Genomic DNA, 14,780 nt, shown 5'->3' with positions numbered 1-14,780 from the left:
GATGGGAGGAAGAGGGGAGGAAGGGAGGGAGGGATGGGAGGAAGAGGAGAGGAGGAAGGGAGGGATGGGAGGAAGGGAGGGAGGGATGGGAGGAAGAGGAGAGGAGGGAGGGAGGAAGGGAGTAAGAGGAGGAAGGGAGGGAGGGATGGATATCTATGATAAACGTGACATTCTTAGGAAAAGAAAGGAGTGAAGAGAGACAGAGGGAGTAAATATGCTGAGATGAAGAGGGAGCGGCAGTTTTCGTTCCCTGTGCTGGCAGCGCCAAAGCCCCTCCCGTGTGTGTGTGTGTGTTTCTTTCTGTCTGAGGTTATGTAAAGGTAATCCACACTACGGAGATGGAAGGTACAGAGTGTAGAGTTGCAATGTTGTTTTTTTTCGTCACAAAATACGCTCCAGCATTCAACATTTTATTTTTATTTAACCTTTATTTAACGAGGCAAGTCAGTTAAGAACAAATTCTTATTTACATTAAACGGCCTACCAAATGGCAAAAGGCCTCCTGCAATATAAATATAGGACAACACTCATCACAATGAGACAACACTACATTTACATTTACATTTAAGTCATTTAGCAGACGCTCTTATCCAGAGCGACTTACAAATTGGTGAATTCACCTTCTGACATCCATAAAGAGAGACCTAACACAACAACCTAGCAAAGCAGCAACACATGACAGCATGGTAGCAACACAACATAACAACAACATGGTAGCAACACAACATAACAACAACATGGTAGCACCACAACATGGTAGCACCACAACATAACAACAGCATGGTAGCACCACAACATAACAACAGCATGGTAGCAACACAACATAACAACAACATGGTAGCAACACAACATAACAACAACATGGTAGCAACACAACATAACAACAACATGGTAGCAACACAACATAACAACAACATGGTAGCAACACAACATCACAACAACATGGTAGTAACACAACATCACAACAACATGGTAGCAACACAACATAACAACAACATGGTAGCAACACAACATAACAACAACATGGTAGCAACACAACATCACAACAACATGGTAGCAACACAACATCACAACAACATGGTAGCAACACAACATGGTAGCACCACAACATAACAACAACATGGTAGCAACACAAAACATGGTACAAACATTATTGGGCACAGACAAGAGCACAAAGGGCATGAAGGTAGAGACAACAATACACCACACAAAGCAGCCACAACTGTCAGTAAGAGTGTCCATGATTGAGTCTTTGAATGAAGAGGTGGAGATAAAACTGTCCAGTTTGAGTGTTAGGCCTCACTCCCCCCTATCTGAGAGATCTACTGCAGCCCTCATCCTTGCAGCTCGTTCCAGTCGCAAGCTGCAGCGAACTGAAAAGAGGGAGCGACCCAGGGATGTGTGCGCTTTGGGGACCTGTAACAGAATGTGACTGGCAGAACGGTGTTGTATGTGGAGGTTGAGGGCTGTGAGGCCTAAGAGGGTTTTATAAATAAGCATCAACCAGTGGGTCTTGCGACGGGTACACAGAGATGACCAGTTTACAGAGGAGTATAGAGTGCAGTCCTATGTAAAGAGCATTGGTGGTAAATCTGATGGCCGATATACTTTTGTACTTCCTGAATATTGAGACGCGCAGTATCATTCCTTCCGCAGCTGTGGAGGCCATGTTGTCCCTTGGTTCCTTGATCTGGTCTATTGGCCATTTGTCAAAGTAACCTATTTTTGCATTGATAACCAAATATAATCTCAGTGACTGTGACTCAGTGACTGGGGCGGCAGGGTAGCCTAGTGGTTAGAGCAGTAACCGGAAGGTTGCAAGTTCAAATCCCCTGAGCTGACAAGGTACAAATCTGTCGTTCTGCTCCTGAACAGGCAGTTAACCCGCTGTTCCTAGGCCGTCATTGAAAATAAGAATTTGGTCTTAACTGACTTGACTAAAGGTTAAAAAAAGGTTTTTAAAAAACCAAAAGAATCCACCCAAAAAGGTATTTTGTTTATAAGTAATAACTAGTGATTCTAGGCTATTGTGAAATGGTAGAACCTGCTGTAGCTAACTAGCTAGCCATGTGCTTTTTCTCCATGACCAAAACTAACTAGCTAGCCATGTGCTTTTTCTCCATGGCCAAAACTAACTAGCTAGCCATGTGCTTTTTCTCCATGACCAAAACTAACTAGCTAGCCATGTGCTTTTTCTCCATGACCAAAACTAACTAGCTAGCCATGTGCTTTTTCTCCATGACCAAAACTAACTAGCTAGCCATGTGCTTTTTCTCCATGACCAAAACTAACTAGCTAGCCATGTGCTTTTTCTCCATGACCAAAACTAACTAGCTAGCCATGTGCTTTTTCTCCATGACCAAAACTAACTAGCTAGCCATGTGCTTTTTCTCCATGACCAAAACTAACTAGCTAGCCATGTGCTTTTTCTCCATGACCAAAACTAACTAGCTAGCCATGTGCTTTTTCTCCATGACCAAAACTAACTAGCTAGCCATGTGCTTTTTCTCCATGACCAAAACTAACTAGCTAGCCATGTGCTTTTTCTCCATGACCAAAACTAACTAGCTAGCCATGTGCTTTTTCTCCATGACCAAAACTAACTAGCTAGCCATGTGCTTTTTCTCCATGACCATAACCTGGAGTTCTATTTTAGCTGACATGGGAACACAAGCAGCATAAACTGGGATAATGTTTTAGGTTGTTTTATAATTCACCTTTTATTAAACTCGCCAGATAATTTCCCATCACTGGATTTCGATTGAACTTGTTTGCCTGCTATGATTAAGCAATAAGGCACGGGGGGGGGGGTGTATGGTATATGTCCAATATACCACGGCTAAGTGCTGTTCTTAGCACGACGCAACACGGAGTGCCTGGAAACTGATCACCAAAGTATTTAGAGCAGTTTAAAAAAGTCATGTTTTCTCACGGCACGTCATGCAAAACACACTCAAAGCCTGAGATGTAATATTTTCCAATGGGTGGTGCTTCGCCGTGTAATATGAGTTTGTCTCCTCCTGTTTCTTTCTTCCCCCATTTCCCCTCCCTCTCTTGCCCCCTCCCTTCTTCACTCTCTCCCTCCGTCTCTGTGAGTCACTGCACCATGTTGGATACAAAGAGCAGAGGACTCGTGTGACACTAGTATGGGAGCTACCGCTACGCGACGTAGCAACACGCCGACCCATTAATCATCCCACATGGAAATGCTGCTGCTACTCTTATTTGGATAACGGCTAGGCTACACTATGCTATGCTAATTCAGAGCATTAATCAATATGGAAATGATAATGTCGGCTAATTGTTGAGCGGTGTGGAATTGCTATGCAGCTGAGGAGCCTGGCACTACGCTAATCATCAGAAATCAGGAGAGCTAAACTGTCAGGGGTTTTGACTGCCAAGAGGACGGTGTGTGTGTATACGTGTGTTTTTGCTCTGGTCTTATTGTTTTTCATGTCAACCTTGACATTGAGGATGGTGTGTGTGTGTGTTGTTGCAAACAGGTGCACCGATATGTGCGACACTTGTGCTGGTGTGTGTGTTGTTGTTGTTGTGCACGCAGATGTGTGTATTCTGACATTTACCGTCTCTTGTCTACAGGTTACAGACAATATATGGGCGTTTTGACGAAGCTTTGAATTCTGGGAACATGGCGCTCAGCCCCAGTCACGGTGAGTCCCTCACTCACCTCCTCTTCACCTTGGCTTTCCCTGATGTTTGTCATTTCATGCCCCTTATGGAACAGGAGATGTGGTATGACTGATCGTGTGTTTGTGTGTGTGTGTGTGTGTGTGTGTGTGTGTGTGGGGGGGGGTTTAAAGACTGTCCAATATGATTACCTGTCTAATCTCTCAGGAGTTTCCAGCTTCAGCTTCAGCTCCAGCTTCAGATATCTGGCGTCTGCTTGGAGATCCCTGCCTAGCAACACCAGAACTCCTGTTCTTATCTGGCAGTTGGGTTGTCTGTAGTTTGGCTCTAGAGTTGTAGTTTGGCTGCAGAGTTGTAGTTTGGCTGCAGAGTTGTAGTTTGGCTGCAGAGTTGTAGTTTGGCTGCAGAGTTGTAGTTTGGCTGCAGAGTTGTAGTTTGTTTTATAGGCGATTTCTAAGCTAGTTAGTTTGGTTTTTACAATGTAGTTTGGTTGTAAAGATTTGCAGTTGTAGTCTACCATCTGTCTTCAGTTGTCTGCAGTGTTGTATTTTATGAGTTTTGTAATCTGTCCTAACCTTAGTCAGTCTTTCTACACTGTTTGTTTATTCTGAAGGGGTTAGAGGCTGGGTGTGAGGGTATGGTTGCTATGATACTGTCTCCAGTGGCAGCATGGGCTGATTGGGATTAAGCCTGGGACCCCCGAAGGGTTTCAGTTCAGATCCCTCCAGAGAGGGCAGTGAGCTTTGGGCCCCTGATCTACATACGGAGACACTGAAAGGTCAGATGTACCTCTCATTCTGTGTATATATGAAGAAACCAGACTCTGTTTCCCCCCCTGAAAAACAGTAACTCAAAGCTCCAACCTGAGGACACAGCACACACATTTAGCCAATCAGACCACAGAAAAGCAGGATGCAGCCAGAGTGAAACCAGAGAGAGAAGAATTTCTCTACACTGTTACTATGGCTGTCGGGGACGAGGGAGGGATGGTCTGTGTGATCTTTGGCTCTGGAGTGAAATCATACTGAGGAGATACTCGTGCCGGTCTCTGAGTGCCTTACAATGTCTGTCTGGGGATAGTTTGAGTCATTCTGTTTTGGCTTTCTTCTCTCGCTCTCTTCTCTCTTTCTTTCTCTCTCTCTGTCTCTCGCTTTCTCTCTCTCTCTTGCTCTCTCTCTCTTTCTGTCTCCCATCTGTCTCACTCTCTCCCCCTCTTTCTGCCTGTAGTAATGTGTAGGTTAGGTTTGCAGGTAGGCTACTGCGTTTCCTTGGTGAGAGAGAGGTTTTATTTAAGACTGTTAGACTGGTTTTGGGACTGAAACTCACATTTTAAAGTGTGTGGGTGTGTCACTGCCACTGGCTCCTCCCACTTTCTCTCTCTGACCTGGAAATGGAATGTCTTCTCCTTGTTTCCTCTCCTTCTTTCCTCTACTCATCTCCTTGTTTCCAAGTCTCACAGATTTCCATCGTATTGCGTCCATCTCCAAAACGAAGACAACCCAAGAGAATCATCCTTCCTCATAGTACTGTGTTTAAGCATATTGTTATGGCATTGTTACAGCAGTATTGCTATCAAGGCATGTCTATGGCATGTCTACACCTTTCGGTGCTTCTACACCTGCATTGCTTGCTGTTTGGGATTTTAGGCTGGGTTTCTGTACAGCACTTTGAGATATCAGCTGATGTACGAAGGGCTATATAAATACATTTGATTTATTTTTGTAGAGCCTTTTCAACTACTATGGCGTATTGTCTTGGTAATGCTGTTGATATTTTGTCCGTGTGTAGTGTCGAGCCAGACAGTTTGTGTGGATTAGAGCTGTGTCTGTCACATTGGCCTGCTTCCTGGCCAGCTGTGAAAATGTCTAACTTGTGTTGCTGTTTGTAACATGTGATTCTGTAGCTTAGAACACACACACACACACACACCCTTAATCAACGTTTATTGTCCTCGTACTCAGATTGGTAGATGTAATTGCAGGTGCAATTCATGTAATGCTTGTGTTTCTAGCTCTAACAGTGCAGTAATATCTAGCAATAATAAATAAATCATTCTGAAAAATACAAATAAATTAAGAAATATCAGCAAGCAATGTAAGAGACCGAAATATATATGTGTGTGTGTGTGTGTGTGTGTGTGTGTAAAAACTGCATAGACGGTATGTGAATAGTGTATATAGACGGTATGTGAATAGTGTGTATATAGACGGTATGTGAATAGTGTGTATATAGACGGTATGTGAATAGTGTATGTAGACGGTATGTGAATAGTGTGTATAGACGGTATGTGAATAGTGTGTATAGACGGTATGTGAATAGTGTATACAGACGGTATGTGAATAGTGTATGTAGACGGTATGTGAATAGTGTGTATAGACGGTATGTGAATAGTGTGTATAGACGGTATGTGAATAGTGTATGTAGACGGTATGTGAATAGTGTGTATAGACGGTATGTGAATAGAAAAGGAGTGGACAGCAGTAGTTATATAGGATGAACTAGAATACAGTATATACATATGAAGTGGACAACAGTAGTTATATAGGATGAACCCTGACTAGAATACAGTATATACATATGAAGTGGACAACAGTAGTTATATAGGATGAGCCCTGACTAGAATACAGTATATACATATGAAGTGGACAACAGTAGTTATATAGGATGAGCCCTGACTAGAATACAGTATATACATATGAAGTGAGTAAAACAGTATGTAAACATTATTAAAGTGACCCTTGTTCAATGACTCTATGTACACAGGGCAGCAGTCTCTAAGGTGCAGGCTAGAGTACCGGGTGGTAGCCGGATAGTAACGGTGACTAAGGCCAGGACAGGGTACTGGGTGGAGGCCGACTAGTGGTTACTATTTAATAGTCTGAGGGCCTGGGGTGGCAGGTAGCCTAGTGATTAGAGTGTTGGGCCAGTAACCGAAAGGTTGCAAGATCGAATCCCGAGCTGACAAGGTAAAAAATCATTCTGCCCCTGAACAAGGCAGTTAACCCACTGTTCCCCGGTAGGCCGTCATTGTAAATATGAATTTGTTCTTAACTGACTTGCCAGGTTAAATAAAGGTTAAGTAAAAAAAATGTGATTAAATATAGAAGCTGTTTTAATCAGTCTCGCTGTCCCAGCTTTGATGCACCTGCACTGTCTCCTTCTAGATGGTAGCGGGGTGAAGAGGTCGTGGCTCGAGGTCCTTGATGATCTTCTAGATGTAGTGGGGTGAATGAACAGGTCGTGGTTCAGGTGGCTGGGGTCCTTGATGATCTTCTAGATGGTACCAGGGTGAAGTGGCTGAGGTCCTTGATGATCTTCTAGATGGTACCAGGGTGAACAGGTCGTGGTTCAGGTGGCTGGGGTCCTTGATGATCTTCTAGATGGTACCAGGGTGAACCGGCCGTGGTTTGGGTGGCTGAGGTCCTTGATGATCTTCTTGGCTGGTCTCTGAGTGCCGTAGCATCTCTGTGTCTGTCTGGGGAGAGTTTGAGTGAATCTGTTTTGGCTTTTTCTTCTCTCTTGCTCTCGCTGTCTGTGTGGTCTAGTGATGTACAGTAGCTGTCTGTGTGGTCTAGTGATGTACAGTAGCTGTCTGTGTAGTCTAGTGATTTACAGTAGCTGTCTGTGGTCTAGTGATGTACGGTAGCTGTCTGTGGTCTAGTGATTTACAGTAGCTGTCTGTGGTCTAGTGATTTACGGTAGCTGTCTGTGTGGACTAGTGATGTACGGTAGCTGTCTGTGGTCTAGTGATTTACGGTAGCTGTCTGTGTGGTCTAGTGATTTACGGTAGCTGTCTGTGTGGTCTAGTGATTTACGGTAGCTGTCTGTGGTCTAGTGATTTACGGTAGCTGTCTGTGGTCTAGTGATTTACGGTAGCTGTCTGTGTGGTCTAGTGATGTACGGTAGCTGTCTGTGTAGTCTAGTGATTTATGGTAGCTGTCTGTAGTCTAGTGATGTACGGTAGCTGTCTGTGGTCTAGTGATGTACGGTAGCTGTCTGTGTAGTCTAGTGATTTATGGTAGCTGTCTGTGTGGACTAGTGATGTACATATAAAGGCTAGTGCTGCCCCCCTGTGGACACACAGACTCATTTGGCAGAGCATTGTAAACATTTCAGTGTTTTCTGTGTGTGTGTGTGTGCTTGCATGCAGGCTTTTTTACAATGCTCCACCAAATGTGTTTCTGGGTGGCATTTTTGTGTGTGTGAGGATCTCAGCGGATAATATATATATTATAATGGTTTTATTTCTGCCTGAGCAGCCGCTCGATCTCTCTAGACAGGTGGGTTATAACTGGGCCTCGGGTTATAACTGGGCCTCGGGCTCTCTAGACAGGTGGGTTATAACTGGGCCTCGGGTTATAACTGGGCCTCGGGCTCTCTAGACAGGTGGGTTATAACTGGGCCTCGGGCTCTCTAGACAGGTGGGTTATAACTGGGCCTCGGGCTCTCTAGACAGGTGGGTTATAACTGGGCCTCGGGCTCTCTAGACAGGTGGGTTATAACTGGGCCTCGGGATCTCTAGACAGGTGTGTGTCTGTGTAGCGTGGCTAGGTGTCTGTGTAGCGTGGCTAGGTGTGTGTGTGTGTGTAGCGTGGCTAGGTGTGTGTGTGTGTAGCGTGGCTAGGTGTGTGTGTAGCGTGGTGTGTGTGTGTGTGTGTAGCGTGGCTAGGTGTGTGTGTGTGTGTGTCTGTAGCGTGGCTAGGTCTGTGTAGGGTGGCTAGGTGTGTGTGTGTGTGTGTGTCTGTGTAGGGTGGCTAGGTCTGTGTGTGTGTCTGTGTAGCGTGGCTAGGTGTGTTGGTAGCGTGACTAGGTGTGTTGGTAGCGTGGCTATGTGTGTGTGTGTGTGTGTGTGTAGCGTGTGTGTCTGTGTCGCGTGGCTAGGTGTCTGTGTAGCGTGGCTAGGTGTGTGTGTGTGTGTGTGTGTAGCATGGCTGTGTGTGTCTGTGTAGCGTGGCTAGGTCTGTGTGTGTGTCTGTGTAGCGTGGCTAGGTGTGTGTGTGTGTGTCTGTAGGGTGGCTAGGTCTGTGTAGTGTGGCTAGGTCTGTGTGTGTGTCTGTGTAGCGTGGCTAGGTGTGTTGGTAGCGTGGCTAGGTGTGTTGGTAGCGTGGCTAGGTGTGTGTGTGTGTGTGTGTGTCTGTGTAGCGTGGCTAGGTGTGTGTGTCTGTGTAGCGTGGCTAGGTGTGTGTGTGTGTAGTGTGGCTGTGTGTGTCTGTGTAGCGTGGCTAGGTGTGTGTGTGTGTAGCTTGGCTAGGTGTGTGTGTAGCTTGGCTAGGTGTGTGTGTAGCTTGGCTAGGTGTGTGTGTGTGTGTAGCTTGGCTAGGTGTGTGTGTGTGTGTAGCTTGGCTAGGTGTGTGTGTGTGTAGCGTGGCTAGGTGTGTGTGTGTGTAGCTTGGCTAGGTGTGTGTGTGTGTAGCTTGGCTAGGTGTGTGTGTGTGTAGCTTGGCTAGGTGTGTGTGTAGCGTGGCTAGGTGTGTGTGTGTGTAGCGTGGCTAGGTGTGTGTGTGTGTAGCGTGGCTAGGTGTGTGTGTGTGTGTGTAGCGTGGCTAGGTGTGTGTGTGTGTGTAGCGTGGCTAGGTGTGTGTGTGTGTGTGTAGCGTGGCTAGGTGTGTGTGTGTGTGTGTAGCGTGGCTAGGTGTGTGTGTGTGTGTAGCGTGGCTAGGTGTGTGTGTGTGTGTGTAGCGTGGCTAGGTGTGTGTGTGTGTAGCGTCGCTAGGTGTGTGTGTGTGTGTAGCGTGGCTAGGTGTGTGTGTGTGTAGCGTGGCTAGGTGTGTGTGTGTAGCGTGGCTAGGTGTGTGTGTGTGTGTGTGTGTGTGTGTGTGTGTGTAGCGTGGCTAGGTGTGTGTGTAGCGTGGCTAGGTGTGTGTGTGTGTAGGGTGGCTAGGTGTGTGTGTGTGTAGCGTGGCTAGGTGTGTGTGTGTGTACTGTGGCTAGGTGTGTGTAGGTGGTTAGTGATTGTTTTGCATCACTGCTCTTCTCCCCAGAGGATGGGGACTCCGCAGGTCGTCATGGCAACCTGGGCAGTCTACTCACCATGAAGGATCTTTATTCCCTCCCTCGTCTCTCTGTCTCTCTCCCCCTCATAAAATAATCTATAGCATACGGAAATGGTTTGGCCTACAAACTATTATGACTTCTCTATGGAAAGATGAAACTGGCACGAACATGATGTTGTTCTCCGTTTTGCTCTACAAGTGTTAGAAGACTCATCTTTTAAGCCGGTACAACTTCTGTCAGTTGCATCCAAACCGTTTGGGCTACACACTAATACTATCCTCTGTGCAAAGTGGAGACTCTCACGAACATGTACATGTTTTGTTCTCGGATGCCCGCAGACCTCACAAGACTTGTCTGACGGTCCCCCGGTACCAGTTGAATTTTTTTTTTTTTAAATGGTATATGTGACCGACCGCCTTATCTAGCAAAATTAGATTTTTAAATTATTATTTTTTCTACTTTGGATAAAAGCAGAGACACAGAGCTACACAATGGTATATCATACACTGCATTTGAGGAACAATGGGAAAGTAATTATGCTTTGAAAGTTGCTGAACTTGTAATCACACTTCTGAGAAAATGGCCTTTGAATGTTTTGGTACCTAACTGGAGAGCTGCTCTTTGTCTACACCCATTCAGCATGGTTCACACCCTCTTTAAGCTTTAGCCCCACTCATCAATTTAAGGGTTGATACTAACAGCAGCAGTCAAGCACCCACGTTAACTGGCAAGTTGGCTAGCTTGCTAGCTTCTTCCAGGTACAAATGAGAGAACAGCTCATTGACCATTTTACTTGCTCTAGCAGAGCTGGTTAGGCTGTTTTTATGTTATCCGGAGCGTTGATGACTGCAATTGTGCTGCTGGCAACAATTTACGCTTATCTGCCAAAGTTTACTGCCACCGGCCATATTCAACGTGTGTTGAGCGTTTATAAATTCGTTATTCTGCGCTCTGGCACACTCCCTTATCTCACCTCATTTGCTCACATCGTATATAGACTTGTTTATACTGTATTATTGACTGTGTATTTGTTTTGCTCCATGTGTAACTCTGTGTCAAACTGCTTTGCTTTATCTTGGCCAGGTCGCAATTGTAAATGAGAACTTGTTCTGAACTTGCCTACCTGGTTAAATAAAAGTGAAATAAAATAAATAAAAAACACTCAGACGAGAGTGTTCTGAAATCGGGAGTAGATACAAGTAATGGGATCATACTCCTAACGTTAGCTGGCTAACAGTACACTTTAACTTGACAGGAAAATGACTTTCTGTCCGATTTAGAAATGTGAAATATCTGAAAATGTAGCTAGCTAGATTTTCTTAGCCGTGTACATCATGGATGGACCCTTCTCCCGATCACGGATGCCAGGTTGTCCTTTAGTTTAAAGATGTAATCATGAGACATGGGGAAAACACCTCTCTGTTACGCACGCCTCTCCCTGCTTCAGCTAAACTCTCCGTGAAGTGAAAGAGGTATGGACTGTAGGTGCGAGTAAGGACAACAGGCAGAATGTGGTACCGTTTACCAGGACTTTATTCCTTTACACGGTAATATGGGGAAAAGGGGCTGGACGGAACCAAAACAAAGAAAGTAAATCTCAAAGCCCCCCCCCCTCTCATATCTTACCTGCCTAACCAATACTTACCTAATTTAGCACCACCTGGTGCCCTAACCAAAATACAGGGGGTGGTTCGCCCAGGTCTTACCTATTGTGCCTAGACAGTGAATATGCTACGGGTATATGTATGCCCGCGGGCCTCTTGCCTAAGCACTCCCTAGGTGCCTTCCCCTTCCCCCCTGGGAACAAATGAAACAGGAGAACAAATAATTTCTCAAACAAACTAAGAAACAAAGGACATCAAATAAGCTCTATCTGAGCAACAAACTCACTGAACATACCAACTGCTACCAACAACTAACATAGTAAATCATCCACAGCCATCAGCCTCCTCTCTCAGCAATGATTCTCTATCACATTCAATCTCTCTGCAATGACCTCCCAGCCATTGAACCTCCTGAACAGAACACTGGCTTTTATATAGCTTCAGAATGAATGTGTAACTGGAGACAGCTGTGTCTTGACGAGGGGGCGGGGTCAGCTCTCCAATTAGCCATGGAGTCGACCAATCAGCTGCTTGAGGGATTTCAGGAAGCCATTATCATACTCTAATTCCACTGGTTTCAAAACTCAGTGCTCCAGAAAGTGGAGAGCCACACTTATGCAGTTCGATTACGTGATATATAGATTTTTTTTTAAAGCTTTGTTAGACCGGATTACCTTCACATACTGACCAACTCAAATAGACAGAAGCATGCTACATGGCAGACCAATCCGAACTCCTCTCTCGGCATGTCCAGCCCACTCATTAACTCAGCCAATCATGTCTAGTGGGAAGTTTGCTGGCTTCTTCTGTGGCTAAACCAACTCGGCTCATAATTTAACAATTTACAATTTAACATATTTACAGATGACATACAAGTTTGTTGTTAAGACAAATGAAAGTTCACATGTTCCAGAAGGCATTTCTGCCCAAAAACGCATTTTGATGAAATAAAAAGAAAAAAAGTTCACTTTCAAATGCCTCTCCTGTGAAGTAGTGACCCGTGACATACAAACGAGTCATATGTGGAGACTGTTTAATGACTGTTTAATGACTGTTTAATGGCTGTTTAATGGCTGTTTAATGGCTGTTTAATGCCAAAAATATGGAATTAAATACATGTACAATTTGTTTTTATTATGATCTTTCTGATATCGCTCAGTAATAGGAGAGACATTTCAGAACAAACTTCCTTTTGATATGTTTTGGTGCCATCTGTTCCATGTGGTCAATATGTTATTCAATGTGTTTGTGTGGGCTAATTGCAGAAAAAAGCCCCCAAAATAAATAATGTTTATGTTTGGACACGCCTACTCACTCCAGGGTGTTTCTTTATTTGACTGTTCTCTACATTGTAGAATAATAGCGAAGACATCAAAACTATGAAATAACACATATGGAATCATGTCGTAACCCCAAAAAGTGTTAAACAAATCAAAACATATTTTTATATTTGAGATTCTTCAAAGTAAGCCACCCTTTGCCTTTACAGCTTTGTATACTCTGTCCTGAGCTGGAACACTCTCTGCCCTGAGCTGGAACACTCTCTGCCATGAGCTGGAACACTCTCTGCCATGAGCTGGAACACTCTCTGCCATGAGCTGGAACACTCTCTGCCCTGAGCTGGAACACTCTCTGTCCTGAGCTGGAACACTCTCTGTCCTGAGCTGGAACACTCTCTGTCCTGAGCTGGAACACTCTCTGCCCTGAGCTGGAACACTCTCTGCCCTGAGCTGGAACACTCTCTGCCCTGAGCTGGAACACTCTCTGCCCTGAGCTGGAACACTCTCTGCCCTGAGCTGGAACACTCTCTGCCCTGAGCTGGAACACTCTCTGCCCTGAGCTGGAACACTCTCTGCCCTGAGCTGGAACACTCTCTGCCCTGAGCTGGAACACTCTCTGCCCTGAGCTGGAACACTCTCTGCCCTGAGCTGGAACACTCTCTGCCCTGAGCTGGAACACTCTCTGCCCTGAGCTGGAACTCTCTGCCCTGAGCTGGAACACTCTCTGCCATGAGCTGGAACACTCTCTGCCATGAGCTGGAACACTCTCTGCCCTGAGCTGGAACACTCTCTGCCCTGAGCTGGAACACTCTCTGCCCTGAGCTGGAACACTCTCTGTCCTGAGCTGGAACACTCTCTGTCCTGAGCTGGAACACTCTCTGCCCTGAGCTGGAACACTCTCTGCCCTGAGCTGGAACACTCTCTGCCCTGAGCTGGAACACTCTCTGCCCTGAGCTGGAACACTCTCTGCCCTGAGCTGGAACACTCTCTGCCCTGAGCTGGAACACTCTCTGTCCTGAGCTGGTGTTTTTAAAGATCAGGTCTCAGCTGGAGTGGTGTGCCACCCCCCTCCCCCTACACACTCCTCCTGATCTGATCTCTACACCACCACGACCCACTCAGCCTTTTGTTCTGTGTGTGGAGGTCTTAGTTCTATGGATATCACAATATGTGAAATATGATTAGGCACTTTGTAGTGTGTGTGTGTGTGTGTGTGTGAAGTTATCATTGCCTCCGTGTGTGTGTGTGTGTGTGTGTATTGATGGTAATGAGCTTAGGTTAGCTGCTGTGAGGGAGGCTAGAGAAACCATGATAGTTTTCCAGGGGCTTCACTTACACACACACACACACTCTCCCTTCCTCCGCACTGGCTGCTACAGCATGATGTCGTCGCTGCGCTGATTGGCTGCCTGGCCGCAGAGGAAAGGTGGGTAGAAGAGGGATTGAGCGAGGAAGAGAGAGGAAGGGATAGAGAGAGCGAGAGAGAGAGGAAGGGATTGAGAGAGAGAGCGAGCGAGAGAGGAAGGGATTGGGAGAGCGAGAGAGGAAGGGAGCGAGAGAATGCCATCAATGATATGGGTGGAGGGTTTTTTGGAAGGCAGTAAGGTGTGTGTAGATCTGTTTTGAGGGGTGTGTGTATGGGGTGCGGGGGCGTGTTGGGGTACGGGTCTGAGAAGAAGGTGGCGCCCCAAAACCACGCCCTACTGGAGGCATGCGGCGCCTCATCTGCGAACGCATCTGTGACTGTGAGTGCAGGGCTGGGCACTCTGTGTGTTTCTGAAAGAGCATTAGGGCTGGGCACTGTGTGTTTCTGAAAGAGCATTAGGGCTGGGCACTGTGTGTTTCTGAAAGAGCATTAGGGCTGGGCACTGTGTGTTTCTGAAAGAGCATTAGGGCTGGGCACTGTGTGTTTCTGAAAGAGCATTAGGGCTGGGCACTGTGTGTTTCTGAAAGAGCATTAGGGCTGGGCAATCTGTGTGTTTCTGAAAGAGCATTGGGGCTGGGCACTCTGTGTGTTTCTGAAAGAGCATTGGGGCTGGGCACTCTGTGTGTTTCTGAAAGAGCATACATTAGTGCTGGGTTCATTTTGTGTGAATAAGGGTTGGGTTGGTTGTGTTTGATGGGCTGGGTTGGTTGTGTTTGGGTTTGTTGTGTTTGATGGGCTGGGTTATTTGGGTGTGTTTGATGGGCTGGTGTGTTTGGATGATGGTGTGGGGGGGTTGGCTGGGTGTGTTTGGATGATGGTGTGGGGGGT

The 14,780-nt window shown here is 46.0% G+C and overlaps 1 protein-coding gene across 16 annotated transcripts in view; it reads left to right on the top strand.

Annotated features, from left to right (window-relative positions):
* Nucleotides 1–14,780, top strand: part of LOC135549547 (CLIP-associating protein 2-like) — a 152,072-nt gene that overhangs the window by 41,972 nt on the left and 95,320 nt on the right. For all 16 annotated transcript variants that reach the window (XM_064979593.1, XM_064979605.1, XM_064979602.1 and 13 more), the window contains one exon: nucleotides 3,601–3,671. In XM_064979593.1, coding sequence (XP_064835665.1) covers nucleotides 3,601–3,671 — 71 coding nt within the window. The remainder of the gene's footprint in view (nucleotides 1–3,600; nucleotides 3,672–14,780) is intronic.

This window comes from Oncorhynchus masou, chromosome 12 (assembly GCF_036934945.1).
Source record: "Oncorhynchus masou masou isolate Uvic2021 chromosome 12, UVic_Omas_1.1, whole genome shotgun sequence".
In the NCBI taxonomy this organism is placed as follows: Eukaryota; Metazoa; Chordata; class Actinopteri; order Salmoniformes; family Salmonidae; genus Oncorhynchus; species Oncorhynchus masou.
The sequence above is the reverse complement of the archived record's forward strand: the minus strand, read 5'-3'. Positions and strand labels throughout refer to the sequence as shown.